Raw genomic sequence first — 15,509 nt, 5'->3', positions numbered from 1 at the left:
TAGGATTTATTATATCTGTTAAAAAGAAGGGGAGGATTTAGGATTCTAGGTCAATGATGTTGCTATAAACTCTTATAGCTATTAAGATGTAAATGAATAACACGTACGAATAGACAAATAGTATAACGGAATGCTTCTTTACAAGCGTGTGCTTGCATCGTGCGGCACGTATACCTTCTCAGCTATTCGATGTTCTTCGTGCTTGGGTTTGGGCCGTCCGATGCGCAGGTGAGTGGGAGAACAGTGGAACGCACCTGCTATTGTCGCCGTCGGATTAGGGTTTGGGTTTTCATGGATTTCCATATTCGCCGAGCTTAGAAGGAAGTTTCTGGGGAAGATGGGGGGATTGGTGGTGGTTTTCGAGACGTCAAGGCGGTGACGGAAGGCGGGGGCGGTGGGGGCAACCACCAGAAATAAGTGTGGCGATTGTGGGGGCGGCGGCGCACCGCGCAGAGCCTAAGTGGGGGTTGAGACGGGGGCGCTCACATGAGATCCGAAGCGTAGGGTTGAGGTTAGCGTGGCGGCAGAGGCAGCGACACGCGCTCCGAGAGCCTGGGGAGGGGGTCGATGCAAGGGCGCTCACGCCAGGTCTAAAGCATAGGGTTGAGGGTAGCGTGGTGGCGGAGGCAGCGAGCGTCCCCAGAGCCAGGTGGGGTGAGGAGGCAGCGAGGGAGTACGAGAGAAAGAAGATGACGTGTGTGGGAGGAAGGAGGTGAGCAGGCAAAATTATCTGAGCCTTTTCGTACGAGGGTGGTAGTAAAGTCCATAGTATAATAGGATATTGGTACAATACTATAATAAAGATTATCCCATTAATTTAGACAAAATATAGAGACCAAGATTTCCAATCCTAGCATGTCCCATCACCATGTTGGCAACACACAAATATATTTCCTAGCTAGAATTAATCAAAATATCCAATAAGTGAGCTAAGTAAAAAGTAAGTGGTGGTATGAAAAGGCAATACAAAGGAATATGAAGTAACATGAAAAAAAATGATGCATTTAAGCACATTATTAAGCAAGTGGTTCACTCGGCGCAAGCCAATCGAGATAGTTGGACTCAGTTCTTAGCAAAGAAAAGAACTAATCAACAGTGACAAAGGCAAGAAGAGAGCTTGAACATGTTCACCCTAATTGATAGAGAGGCGTAAAGAAACTCAATGGTAGTGTAATCTTGTTATCTACTATTGTCACGGGGCAAACCTACTTATGTCATGCTCATTAGAAGACAGCGGATGCTCTTGGCAAGGTAGATAATCAATATTGTAACATGATAGCATTGCTTATATGCTAGCTCTGCCTCTGTTAAAGACTTAAAAGAGATGTGATTTTCTTGCCATTCTTGTTTTTTAATTTACAAAGTGTCTTTGTGGCCTTCGTGTCTCACATGTGATCCAGACTCATGAACTAACTCATACTTAGTTATAACAACTCGTACCCAACAATAATAGGGTTTCCGACTTCATGATGTAATGGATTAGTAGCAATGCATGAAAATGTTTGCTAGTATCTTATAAAAAAGCAATGTAAGAGAGGCCTCTTAGTTTAAGCGTAGATGGAGAACCCCAACTTTGAAAACCACATTTGTATCATATATCAAGGAAAACAAAAAAAAGGAAAATAAAGAAGAGGTAAGATGTGATCGAGCAAATCCAACAAACACCTCTTTATCTTAGCAGTCTTCTCTAACTCCAATGAACTCTAGTTAGGGTTAGAGGTTGAGGTTTGAGGATGAAATTCGTTGTTGCCAAATTTAAAATGAGTAGCTAGAGGTGGTTGCCAAAACAATAGTCAAATAATGGTCACGATGATGAGTGGGCCAAACAGTTGGCATCAACGACAACGTCTCCTACCGAGGTGGTGGTATAGACCAGCTGGAGAGGGTTGGCGGTGAAGTGTTGGCCCTGTAGTTTTGTTAGCGGTGGTGATAGTAGAGACTAGAAAACAGAGAGTGGTGGATCTAGAGCAATGCAGCTACTAGATCGTGAGGGGCGGTAGAGCTCAGGTTCCATGACTAGCAACAAAAAAAGAGGAAGCACGCAGTATGGTTAGACACGATTGTGGTTGCGGGTGTCCGTGGAGATAGGGGAGCTATATCTAGGCATGGAGAAGGGGCGAGAGGAAAATGAAGGTAAACCTTGCTAAGTCAGAGGCAATATTGGTGAGAGGAAGGCTAGCCGAGGCCAGGAGAGAGAATGGAAGAAGGAAGACACAAAGTGAGCGGATGAAGACAAAGTGAAACAAACATAATGTTTTGATTTTTCTTATGTTTACCTTTTTTGGTGAGGAAGGGATACTCGTGGTGTGGTGTTATAGTTAAAACTAGGAGAATACCCCGCGCGTTGCTGCGGGGATTTCACATAATTTAAAAAGAAATTAGACTATTTATAGTTATAGTTATATAGATGAAACTATCTTAAATCAATTTCGGTGAATGATTTGGCTGGCCAACTAAATGCATGTTAGTGGATGAAGAGATAACTATCATAATTATATGTGCTAGTTGGCTATAATTGCAAGTTCTAGTGGATTGTTGATGTGGATAGCTTGCATGTTGAGAGAATTCTCTAGTGGGGTTTAGCTTTATAAGAGTACAAGATGACAATCTCCCTCCATTAACGCACCCTTAATATATTTATTTATATATAACTAATGGAATAATTTTAGCTTCTTTTTTTAGCAACATGGACTAATTTTAGCTTGATTAGCTTGTTTCATGGTTTTTAGGGCAGCTAACTAATAGTACTTTGTATTTTTGAATATATATGACATTTAGAACAAACTATTAAATATTGTGCCATTTAAAAATGAAGGGACTAACTATAAGGGCTTCCCCATCGCTCCACTCTGGCGTGCTGCCCCATTGTCCAGGTAAGCCCATGAGGTTCTAGATCAGCGGCTTTAGTATCCCTACAGGTGTCGGAGAGTCTTACAGAGGGATCGATGGTTTCACTTGACAAAAGTGGCGAGCAGCTATCCAAGAACGCATTGCAGTGCTGAAGCCAGTGCCGGCCCTGAGTTTTTTTAGGCCCGGGGCGAAACAAAAATCGGAGGTCCTTTATACATATACGTAGATCTTGTTTAATTCACCCCAAAAACTAAATTTTTTTTAAGATTTCCCGTCACATCGAATCTTACGGCACATGCATGAAGCACTAAATATAGTCAAAACCAAAACTAATTATACAGTTTGCCTATAAATCGCAAGACGTGTACTTGGATAATAATTGCCAAATAAAAACGAAAGTGTTTCAATACCTAAAACCAAAATTTTTTGAAAACTAAACAAGGCCTAAGGGAATTTTTTTGGTTTTGGCTACTGTAACACTTTCGTTTATATTTGGCAATTATTGTCCAATTATAGACTAACTAGTCTTAAAAGATTCATCTCGTCAATTACAGCTAAACTGTGTAATTAATTATTTTTTATCTATATTTAAGGTTGTAGTTGTTATTCTAGAATAAGGGTCTGATTGGTTCCCCTTGCTAAATTTTAGTCACTTTAGTAACTAAAATCCAAACACACTGACAAAAAAGAGCTAAAATAGTTTAGTTACACTAGTCACAGTAGCTAGGTCTAAATATTCTACATCGTAAGCCAAGACTAAACAGAAAAAATGTTGAATAATATTGAACAACGTTAAATATCATTCAGTACTACACCCAGGACTACAAAAAACTGAACAACATTGAAACGCAAAATATTAAACGATACTGAATTCTGTTCAGTATAACAGTTCGGAGATGTAGAATAGTACTTGTATATATAAACTCATAAATACTTAACACTATATGCAAAAGCAATATTCATATGTAACAATTTATGTACAAATACTTTAAAAAACATTGCATGGTTTGTATACTTGGGGGTGGGGCCCTGTTTAATTGGGGGGCCAGGGCGGCCGCCCCGTTTGCCCGCCTTCAGGGCCGGGCCTGGCTGAAGCCTCCAACTTTTAGGACCACGCGTGCTCCCTTGCTATTTCTGCCGCAACTCATCGAAGAGAAAGAAAAAGTGACACAACTTCTTAGGTCAAAGTTGGGCACCAAAAAACTTTCAGAGTTTTGGGAGCCCAGTCTACATGGCCTGTTACTTTAGTTAGAGGTATATGTTTGTATTAGCCTGTAATGGGGAAGTCCTGAGCACGATGCTACGTCATTGCTACCTTTGCTGAGGTTCAGCATGGTAGCTTCAGCTAAAAGTAACTTGAGCTTATCTACCGAATCTACTAATCATTCAATAGTATTTTACTCTCACAACAAAACAACGAACAAATATTTTTTATGGTTTATCAGCCAAGCGCACGTAGCGTCAGACGAAGAACAGCTCCAGGTCATCACTTGTATAAACGTGTCATCCTTTCCAAACTGTTGCACGTAGCGTCAGACGAAGAACTGCTGTTTTATGACAAAAAATTCTAAAAACTCTAATTTTTTTTGGAACTATAAAGTCCATTACTGGAGTATGTTAGAGCCTACTGTTGATATGAAAATTCATGATTGAAAATATTGTTGGCTGATTTATCGTAATTTATCATAAGAAAAAAATATTGTTGGCTGATAGAAAAAATATATGATGATAGTACGGAGCTCATATCAAGAACTCCAATATGAAATTGACGGCGTCTGAAACGTCGTAGATAGACGTCGCTTCTACTTTGGATTTTGGTTGCTTCTGAAGACCTTTCTGTAAATGGCATCCAACGACTAATACACATATATATTCAAATACGCAGGAGTATTATTTTATCTTCAGATCCGATCAGGACCAGGTGATCTGAACAGGTGGCTGAACTTGGCAGCCGCACAACTGGAGTACACCAACCAAGTGAATGACAATTCAATTGGCCTTTTAGGCCTTGTTTACTTCATCTCAAAATTCAAAAACTTTTCAAGATTTTCCGTCACATTAAATCTTGCGACATATGCATGAAACACTAAATATAGATAAAAAAATAACAAATTACATAGTTTATCTGTAATTTGTGAGACGGATCTTTTAAGTCTAGTTAGTCTATAGTTAAACAATGATTACCAAAAACAAATGAAAGTACTACGGTGTCAAAATAAAAAAAAAAGATTTAAACAAGGCCTAGTCATGCTGCGCACTGAAGTCAAATATATATATTTTCGGAGCACCTGCCAGAAGAGACTCGTTAAACGGAATCAGGTATTTCAACCACTGCTAGGCAAAACTAGTATAATCAGAACATCCACAGGTGATTTTCCAATTCAATTTCCGCTCACCCCGGCTGGCTGGCTGGCTGCAACCACTCTGGTTCATTGTGCCAATTTTCATAAACCCAGCCTGGCATGCATGCTATTCAATTCACACAAGGCCATTCAGGTACGGGTATGTTATTCAATCCAAGATGTGCATTCTCATCAAAGGTCCGAACAATGAATTTCACATGACGAAGGTATATACATGCAAATCGGATGAATATGGACAATATGACTCGAAGAAATATTATTTATGCCAATGCTGGTGCCATTTCCTTTTTGGAAAGGTATGCTGCCACCGTCCTTACAGATCTGCACACCACTTCGCAGATAGACTGGGGCATCACCATGCATGCACCTCGGACACCCGATGCCCAGTGATCGATCATTCATCAGATCCGAGAAGGAAACAAGCATGACAGCATCTTAATCATTGGCCTTGACGGTGTAGTCTTGTGGCTAGACAAGCTGGCATCCCCTGTAAGAAACTCTGGAGCATCATTGCCATTCAAATCTGCTACTGTTACCCGTACCGCGTCCCGTGCTGGAGATGCTGTTGCTGAATCGCTTGTGAGAGCAGGAAGCTCAGTGTTCTTCTTGCTGAATTCTTGAACCGCCTGCGACAATCAAAGCCACCTAGAATACATGACGGTTTTCATTGAGCAATTATTTAAACTGTCTTCAACTCTTCTTCCACATCAAGAAATGAACTGCAAGGCTATCAGGACCATCCAGAAACATTTAGAATCCACAAGCGACAAGCCGACAACTCAGCATTACTTTTGTTCTAATTAATGGGATATATCTAGGTCCATTAAGAGTCATTTTGGTCCCAGCTATATAAATTGGTTCATCATCAATCACCAGAAAAGAGTACCTGAATAATACAAATGCCATGTTTACATCATCTTTGAAGCACAAGTAGAGCGTTCTTTTTCCACTAAAACAAAACTAGATATAGGTGCTCTGGAAATATTTGGTGCAAACTGGATTATTTCCTTAATGAGAAAGGGAAAGGTTGCTAAAATGTAACATATACTTTCCTAGTTAGCCATACCATTAGGATCAGTTGGTCAAAAGCATAACATCTATCAGCATAAACAAATTATCTAAAGGAGGCTAATTCCCAAATTCATGGAAATGACAGGAGGTGACAGGATGAAAAAACAGAAATTCCAATGTGAGTCACGGTGTTTTAAGGTGGAAGAAATGACTCAGGGTGTTTTCAGTACCTTCCATTGCGAATGTGTCAACAGCACTCGAGCCCTTTTAGATCGTACATGCTCGAAAGCTGCTGCAGGTGTCATATTCTTGTATTTGACCTGGTGAAAATTAAGAACCACAACAATAACATGGCTTACCCCAGATACAATTTGAAACCGATTCCAAGCAGGCAGCATGCTATAATTATTTCTCATTATGAACTGAAGTTCTCAGCTCAGATTTTGACATGTTACACAGTGACGTTCTTACTAAGAATTAAATTTACCAAATAGCACAAGACGATTGTTGTACTCCGTCCCCTTCCAGCTTTGCAGTGAATATATGTTATTTTCCCACAAGATGCATTTCCTAATCAATAAGTGCTGAAATGTCAATGAAAATCTTCATATTAAAATAGAAGGAAAGTTGCTGAGAAAAAGGAAGCGGCATCGCAGTTGACCAACAACTATCAACGACTTTAGCATGGTCAACTAATAAACAACTATGTGCGGCTCACTTACTATGAATGAAATCAATAGCTTGATTAATATCCACAAGTGAAGGAGCAAACATATAATCTCTTGTAGGAATAACAAGGTGATCAATCCCACGTGACTGTAAATTTCAGCAGAGGAGCATTTATGTCACAGTGTATTTCTGATTGGAAATAGATTGGGTCAGCAGTTATGTTCCCAGTGGCATATGCAAGGTTTAATGAAACTTTGAAGGATTAAGGATCTACAAAATGACATAAACCTTTTACCATGAAAAGGGAAAATAACTTACAAGCCACTTGCCTTATACATAGATGATGGTACCAAAGTCTCAAATGGTTCATTTAGGGTTATCACGCCATGTACCCCAAGCTTCTGCAAGCGTGTTACATCTCTGCGGAATGGAACTGCTCCAAGCAAAACGAACTGGCACAAAGGTCAATAATTGCATTTGTATCATTAGCTAAAAGGTAGCTATGAGTAGTTAAACAGAAATATCAAATATCTGATATCTGCTCAATCACAAGGGCAACAGTATAACTTTATAAAACTAGCATCATGTAAACACTAATAATCCCAGGCAAGCCACAACAAAACCCAGGCTACAAAGCTAACTTCATGCATATGACAACTATAGCATTCCTTGCAGTGAACAATAACAAAGCCAGCAGTATTTGGAAAGCCTATCTGTCATGCTGCATTTCATCCAGGATGGGCTGGTCTTCACAGGTTACTCAATTTATGCCTTAGCACTAAAATTGATTAAACTTACTCCTAATGAAAAGCATGTAAGAGGCTCTTAATTCTAATGAGGACGGCCAGACGAGAGACAACCTCTTCTAGATAGATAGATGTTCTAGTACTGAAACAAGGTGTTACCGCATCTGAATCTAAAATGTGGTATTATAAGTGAAGTACTCATGCTCATCCTTCAAATTCTACCTCTTAATCGCTATCGCTTCGTTTCAATGTGCTACAGAACACAAGGATCCACCTCTAGAATTCTCCTGCCAGATCCCCAGAGGCCTGAGCAACAGAGGCAGCTCTAGTTTACTAGTGACCCTACCATTCTCAACTCAAAACCTCAATCCAATCTCTCGCTCAGGAGGCTACTATAGAGGAGCCCGGGGAGCGGGGAGACAAAGACAACCAGTAACGAACCTGATCGACCTCGTCCCACCACCGGAACTCGGCCTGGACCTTGCTCCGCACAACGTTGTACAGCAGCGTCGGGTAGAAAAGAACCCTCGCGGCGGCGCCCACAGCCGCCTCCTGCGCCTTCCTCCGCGCTGCCGCCCCACGCCGGCTGCCCGCCTCCGCGGCCATGGCGATGGCTTCCCAGTTCCGACGGGGATAAGTTTTGGATGAAATTGCAACAGCAGGATGAAAGACGGCGGCTGGTTTGGGGGAGACCAAGAGTAAATTTGGCGCGATTTAGCGTTTAATCGGGAGGTCGTGTGAGAAGTGGGGAATTGCCTCGATTTCTTTTTCCTGAGACAAAGGGAGTTGCCGGATTGGGTGATCAAGCCAGTTGCGAGTGGAATGATTGGGATTTGGGAACAGGGTGAAAACCGAAAACGAGACCTCTAGTAGTGGAACGGCACATGAATAGGAATAGCAGCAGGATTCAATTCAATTTCACACGAAAAAAAGGAAAAAGGAAAATTTTCCTGCTTTCCAAATAGATCATAAAAAAAATCATATTCGTTACTTGATTATATATCACAAGATAATTCAGCTAGATTTGTTCTAAATCTTTTTTTATAGCTATGACCTTCAATGTCAAAAATTTTATAGAGGATGAGAACACAACATATCGACATTACAATATCCATTGTGAAAACTATTTCATCAAAATGTAGAGTAACACTTTTTTCTAAAAAAAATGAAACTATTTCCATTTGAATAAAATAAAAATTGCTAGTCAAAGTTAAGAAAATGACTTATAATTGTGATAAAAGGGAGTACTATTTAGAGTGTATTTGGATTAAGCCAGTCTTAATGCATAGTTTCATGACACAGTTACCAAGACTATAAACTAGGTAACCGAGCCATATGAGTTTCATGGGGATGAAACTCCTCTCTCATTTGATGAAACTCCTTCAATTAATGACCCTGCTAAGTCAGCAATTTTGCTTATGTGGCACCCTATTTAATGTGCATGACACTCTTATGAAACATGCATTGAGACTGACCTTACAGCTAGATTATTATAATACGTATCATACAAGGATTATTATAATTAGAACTATAGTTTTATTTGATACAGTGTTTAGATCTCTAGATTATTGTGGTATATTATTGTGGATTTTAAAGTATTACAATTAGATTATTTTAGCTAATTATTATATTTTCCATCTTTCTTGTTTTCTTGTTGCCTTGAGGATAAAGTTGGAAATAAGAGCGTTCAATTACAAGATGCGAGGGGATAATGTGTTGGTTGAATAAATCTTCATGCCGTAAATTGTCTTATGCACATGTATATTTGCTAGTATAGAAAAGGTAGATACTCGTGGATAGATGAATAGATAAATAGATAGATATATAGAGGTTTATATCTAGCCATATAAGTTTTAGTATTTTTATATAGAAAAGAAAAGATATATAGACAGATACATACATAGAGGTTTATATTTAGCCCTATATACCGTAAGCTTTAGTATTTTTATATAGATATTTATTCGAACCTAAAGATTGACATTAATCAAAGATGTCATCTTTATCTTACCGGAGTGAGTACGTGCACCGTACACCACATCGAGAGCACGAATCTCACGGCTCGGCCCCACCACACCTGAAAGAGAACGCCCGGCCCCACCACCAAGTGTCAGGCCGCGCATCGCTCCCCTTCCCGTCCCGTCTCCGTCCCCCACTCCTCCACAGGCCGCGTCGTTCCGCCCGCTCGCCGGCATCCCATTCGTTCGTCTCCTCCACCGGTCGCCGTCACCCCGCGTCGCCACGCGCCCCCGGCCGCCCCCGTCGCCGTCACCGTCACCGTTCCCCTCCTAAAGCCATCCGGACGCCAGTCGCAATGGATTTCTCCACTGCATCTGCCTCCTCTCCCCATGGCGCCGCCGCCCGCGTCGCCTGCTGACTCGGCACCTGATCCAAGGCCCATCGCCAGCGCGCCCGTGCCCATCACCGTGCCGAGCCTGCGGGACCACACGCACCACCACCTGGTCGATCGTCGGGACACGCCGCGGGTCCGCGCGTGGGACTGGGAGCCGGAGCGGAACCGGCGCGGAGGGGCGATGGATGGGGCTGCAGCGGCCAAGCTGGTGTCCGGCGAGGCCGGGTACGTCTTGGAAGACGTGCCGCACGTCTCGGACTACCTCCCCGATCTCCCGGTGAGTGCCGCGTCCCGTGCGAAGGGGTTCGATCTGGGGTTTGACGCGGTGAGAATGGTTGATCGCTGCTTCCTGCTCGAGGGCGAGGTCGGCCCGCTTCGTGGCATCGTGGTGTTAAGGCGGGGTCGCGAGAAAGTGGAATCTGACGATGATTGGTGGGAAAAAGTTAAAGTTGTCAGCGAAATTTGTTATTTAGTAATGCTTGGGCCTTTTCTGACTGGAACACTCGGTGCTTTTTCTTAGTGATCAGTGAATCACGTACCCTACATTTCACTCTTTCCTCGTTTTAGTTTGTCCGTTCAGTTATATAGTCGGTTTGCCATTAGTCATGGAGGGTACGGATGAAGCGTTGAATCTGAGAGATACTCGTAACCGATTTGTGATCATGACAAAAATTTTGTTCCATGCTGCAGACCTACCCAAATCCATTACAAGATAACCCGGCATACTCTGTTGTGAAGTAAGCTTGAAGTTGCTGGTTTGATTAGCTCAAATTATTCCTTTTCTGCTATGTAGCTAACTTGCCCTGTTTCTTCTCCCCTTAGGCAGTACTTTGTAAACCCAGATGACACTGTCTGCCAGAAGGTGAATTGTCACTGACCTTGTTGTCCACTCGCATATTTTTTAATGTCAAGAAATACTTCACTCCTACAAAGTATTGACATCAATCCTGGATGCCTACTATTATTCAATGTAGATTGTTGTTCACAAGGATGGCCCCAGAGGGAACCACTTCCGTCGTGCCGGACCTCGCCAAAGGGTATATGAACCTCATGATTTTCACATTTTGTACGCTAATAACAAAGCTACGAATAACGGGGAGATAATACTACTAACCTTGTAAGCTTTTTTTCATTCTTTGTAACCTCGTGCTTGTATTGGTTAGGTATATTTTGAACCGGATGAGGTCCATGCATGCATTGTCACTTGTGGAGGATTGTGCCCTGGACTTAATACTGTGATCAGGGAAATTGTATGTGGCTTATCTGACATGTATGGTGTCACCAAGATACTCGGGATTCAGGTAAAGTACATTACATCATGTCATGAAGTCCACATAAAGTATGCAATCAATCATTCTCCCACAGGAGTTCTTCAAGCACTCACTTGATGTCCTCATCTTTTTTTTCTCTGATAGGGTGGGTACAGAGGCTTCTATGCTCGCAACACCATCACCTTGACTCCAAAGAGTGTAAATGACATTCACAAAAGGGGTGGAACTATTCTCGGATCATCTCGAGGAGGCCATGACACTGTGAAGATAGTTGACAGTATCCAAGATCGTGGCATAAATCAGGTAAATACAACAAAATGACAGTTCTACTCTTCATCTTTTTCTCTTTTATGTACCACTCTGTACTTATCTTAATTTCCTGGCACAGTGAAGATTCTTTTACCAAGGTTAGACACTTAAAAACTTGCACATTGGTTTAACTCTGATTATTTGTTCAGGTCTATGTAATTGGTGGTGATGGTACTCAAAGGGGTGCCGGAGTGATATTCGAAGTAAGCACAATTGTCGATTCGCTGAAAGTGTTTTCAGATCTGTTTGAATTGTAGCTTTTTTAAATGGTGAATTGATAGCCAGTCAATCATGTATTGGTGTAATTTGTTTGTAAGTTACTCTTTACTTGAATCTTCTTCAGGAAGTTAGAAGACGCGGTCTCAAAGTTTCTGTTGCTGGGATTCCAAAGACTATTGACAATGACATCCCTGTAATATGTTTCTCCATATTTTAGTGATACTTTGGTGGAAAATGAAAGATAACATTTGACATGATCACATGAACCATATACACACGAACTCACTGTTACCCATGTTTCAGGTAATTGATAAGTCATTTGGTTTCGACACAGCAGTCGAGGAGGCTCAACGTGCAATAAATGCTGCTCATGTGGAAGCTGTTAGTGCTGAGAATGGTATAGGCCTTGTCAAGCTAATGGGCCGTCACAGTGGTAAGTTCTGTGAGAGACCATGTGTTATGCTAGTAATATATGGTACCTGTCAATTGTATGTGTCAACTAACTAACTAACTCTTGAGTATTTCTCTGCTAATATCTTTATTCTGTAAGTGGAATCTTTGATGAACTCCCTTGCTTCTATGAAAATCTTAGATGCCATTATGTTTTCATTAGTTTCATGAATGTATATGGAAATTTAAATCACATTTTGAATCTCTTTGAACAAAGGCTATGTTGCTTGTTATGTTTCATACTTTCTTGAGTAGAAATATGGCAGTAGCTGGCATATTTGAGCTTATTTAGTTATGGGTGTTCCACTTTATTCTAGACTGTATTTAGTTTGTTTCCTTGTTTGTATATGCAAGAACTATATAAATAACATGGATAGATAATCAACTCGATGTGCCTATATTTCTTGGGTTTCTTTTGGATAAGGGGCAAATTGTTTGAATCTAGTTCAAATTTGAAGTAGATCCCAAAAGTTTTGTCCTTGCGTCCCTTACTGATCTCAAGATCAACCAACTTGTTCATTACCATAAATTTTACTAGTGAGTAGTGACAATTTTTTTTCTAACTAATGCAGGTTTTATCGCACATTATGCTACTCTGGCTAGCAGGGACGTGGTATGTCCACATCTCCATCGAGCCAAAAATATTTTAGGTGTATTTTCATGTTTCCAAACAAGAATAAATGGATAAAATATTTGCCTTTTTGTCAGGATTGTTGCTTGATCCCAGAATCACCATTCTATTTGGAAGGTGAAGGTGGACTTTTTAGATATATAGAAAAACGTTTGAAGGACAATGGTCATATGGTTATTGTTGTTGCTGAGGGTGCTGGACAGAAACTTATTGCTGAAACCATGCAGTCAATTGGGAAAGATGCTTCAGGCAATGAGCTGCTTCTTGATGTTGGTCTTTGGTTATCTCAGAAGATAAACGTGAGACTTTTACATCTCCTACTGTTTACTTCTTCTGGCTCTGTTTTGCATCAGATGGTGTTACTATATGCATGCCTATGTTTCACTCTTATCTGCAATATATAAGTTCTTGTTTAATCAATGTTGTACTCGTGAATTCAGGAATATTTCAAGAAAAACAAGATGACCATTAATCTGAAGTACATAGGTAAATGATTTTCTTTGGTATCATGTTTTAGGGCCAGAATTGCTAGTTTCACATATCTCAGATGCTGTTCTTCTACTGCAGATCCAACGTACATGATACGTGCCATCCCTAGCAATGCTTCTGATAATGTGTATTGCACACTGCTGGCTCACAGTGTGGTTCATGGAGCCATGGCTGGATATACTGGTTTCACCATTGGTCAAGTGAATGGTCGGCATTGCTATATCCCCTTCTATGTAAGTCACACTCCATAGGACACGAAATTCTCTTTACTGCATTCAGCATCACGATCTACATCTGAGACCTACTTATTCTGCTTCAATCAATGCCCTTCCGTACTAATTGTGTTGCATCACTCACTTCAGAGGATAACAGAGAAGCAGAACAGAGTTTCGATAACCGACAGGATGTGGGCAAGGCTGCTCTCGTCGACCAACCAGCCAAGCTTTCTCTGCAACAAAGTCGTCGAAGAGGCAAAGAAGGAACAGGAAAGAGCAGCTCAACTTTTAGATGGCTCGCCTTCCCATCGGAAAGGTTGAGGAGAAGGTTCCCACCGGTCATGCTCAGTGCTCCCTGTCCAGTTTTTTCTAGAAAAAAGAAAACATTATCCATATCTAGTGTAGTAGAGTGTTAAAATTAAATAAATAGCGTATGTGTAGTTTGGCTGGCACATGGCTGACTATCTGAACATGCCATTTTTCAGTGTTATAATATGGAAGCAGTTTCTTTTGTAATTTTGTATGTACTAATATAATAAGTTCAAAGACTCCCACAGAAGTTATTAGAAATTTTGTGACAGAAATCTAATAACTGTACTGGAGTTGTTTTGGTAATGTGACCGTCTCCTACTATTTGTTTGTCGGATCATCTCAGAGTGCGATGAAACATGGGTGTTGCCGTGTTGGATGGACGGTGCGAATGTGCGATGCACGACGGTATTCACACTTCGACGCTCGGGTGGGCTGGGCGGTTCCTCTACTGCCTAGTGGGCCAGTTGCAGCACGAGGACCCTGCTCTGCCCCTTACGACGAAACGGGCCTCTAATCGAGGGGCACCCGGTGGAAACTGAGCGCACGTTTAGGCCGGCCCGTGGAGGAGGGCACGAGGCGCGTGGGCCCGTGGCAACTGGAAAGGGCCCAAAGGTGGGAACAGAAAGCCCCTTGCGCGGTGAGCAGTCGCGTTTGCACTTCTGCGCTGGGGATGTTTTTGTCCCACCTCGGAAGCGGAGGGACCGAGCGGCAGGTGGAGGCGGGTACAAGAGGCGGGGGCGGGCGTCCTGGGGAAAGCATCTTTGCGCTTGGGGCAATGACGCAGCTCATGAGGTCATACCGAGGCGCGTCAATTGCTGGTTGAAAACTATTTCCAAACCCCCTCATTGGCCCACAAAGCCTTTGAGAATTTCTGGAAGGGCTCCTCCTCTTCGGAGAAGGGAAAGCCCTACAAATCAATTATTAATAAGTTTTTATCACATTATATATATTAATATATATGTATATATTATTTACTATATATGTGTGTGTTTATTTATTTATTTATTAACTATTAAATAAGCGTAATGTAGGTAAATCAATAACTTTAGCCTTACGTGTTCCATGCTCAAGCTGAAATTTTTACAATAGCTCAGGTTGGCCAGGGAAGAGGGCTAGCTAGTTGGCATATCATCTGGAGCAAATCTGGCAGCTTGCCTGAAGGTTAGCGCTATTGCGATTTGCGAACTCAAATTCTTCTGACTGGATGTAGCTCCATGCATTTCTTTCGTATCTTTGTTCACCTTACCTTACATTTTAAATTCAATAACTATAAAATGTATTTTTAGGTGGCATCAAGAGAGGAGAACAAAGGGAAGATGATCCTCGTCAAAAAAAAAAAAAAAAGAGGGGAAGATGATGGTCACTGTGTTTCCTAGTGGTGGCGAGGGATACATGAACTCCGATCTCTTTGCAGCTATAAGGGCATCGCCATGACCTTCTGATCTCGACGCTTGTTCAGATCTGTAGCAGTGGTAATCAATTTTAGTATCATTGATCCAGTCCAACAAGTTGCTGAGGTCGGTGGGGATCAAGATTTGGAGCCTGCTGGCAGAAGATTACTACGCATGTTCATTCCATTAACAGGAAAGACTTGTAAATGTTCAGCAAATAATTGTACCACAAA

General features: G+C 41.5%; 2 protein-coding genes across 5 annotated transcripts; one reads left to right on the top strand and one right to left on the bottom strand.

Moving 5' to 3' along the window:
• On the bottom strand, window positions 5,328-9,778 carry LOC8069160 (putative dual specificity protein phosphatase DSP8). 4 transcript variants are annotated; one of them, XM_021449325.1, is made up of 6 exons: window positions 9,648-9,778; window positions 7,223-7,345; window positions 6,947-7,040; window positions 6,712-6,794; window positions 6,455-6,544; window positions 5,328-5,839 (listed from the first exon to the last, which is right to left on the bottom strand). In XM_021449325.1, exons 1-6 carry the CDS (start codon window positions 9,675-9,677, stop codon window positions 5,615-5,617), a joined length of 645 nt encoding a protein of 214 aa, XP_021305000.1. In that variant the 5' UTR covers window positions 9,678-9,778; the 3' UTR covers window positions 5,328-5,614. The 4 variants fall into 4 exon arrangements, with proteins under 4 accessions (XP_021305000.1, XP_021305002.1, XP_002436492.1 ...); XM_021449327.1 differs by lacking the exon at window positions 9,648-9,778 and adding an exon at window positions 8,081-8,581 and having other exon boundaries at window positions 5,328-6,099; XM_002436447.2 differs by lacking the exon at window positions 9,648-9,778 and adding an exon at window positions 8,081-8,559.
• On the top strand, window positions 9,800-14,188 carry LOC8068797 (ATP-dependent 6-phosphofructokinase 6). The gene is made up of 14 exons (XM_002437802.2): window positions 9,800-10,266; window positions 10,680-10,726; window positions 10,812-10,851; window positions 10,964-11,026; window positions 11,153-11,290; window positions 11,405-11,563; window positions 11,719-11,772; window positions 11,913-11,981; window positions 12,092-12,221; window positions 12,811-12,851; window positions 12,947-13,168; window positions 13,310-13,355; window positions 13,437-13,591; window positions 13,721-14,188. Exons 1-14 carry the CDS (start codon window positions 9,985-9,987, stop codon window positions 13,892-13,894), a joined length of 1,620 nt encoding a protein of 539 aa, XP_002437847.1. The 5' UTR covers window positions 9,800-9,984; the 3' UTR covers window positions 13,895-14,188.

Source organism: Sorghum bicolor, chromosome 10 (genome assembly GCF_000003195.3).
Source record: "Sorghum bicolor cultivar BTx623 chromosome 10, Sorghum_bicolor_NCBIv3, whole genome shotgun sequence".
Taxonomy (NCBI): Eukaryota; Viridiplantae; Streptophyta; class Magnoliopsida; order Poales; family Poaceae; genus Sorghum; species Sorghum bicolor.
The sequence above is the reverse complement of the archived record's forward strand: the minus strand, read 5'-3'. Positions and strand labels throughout refer to the sequence as shown.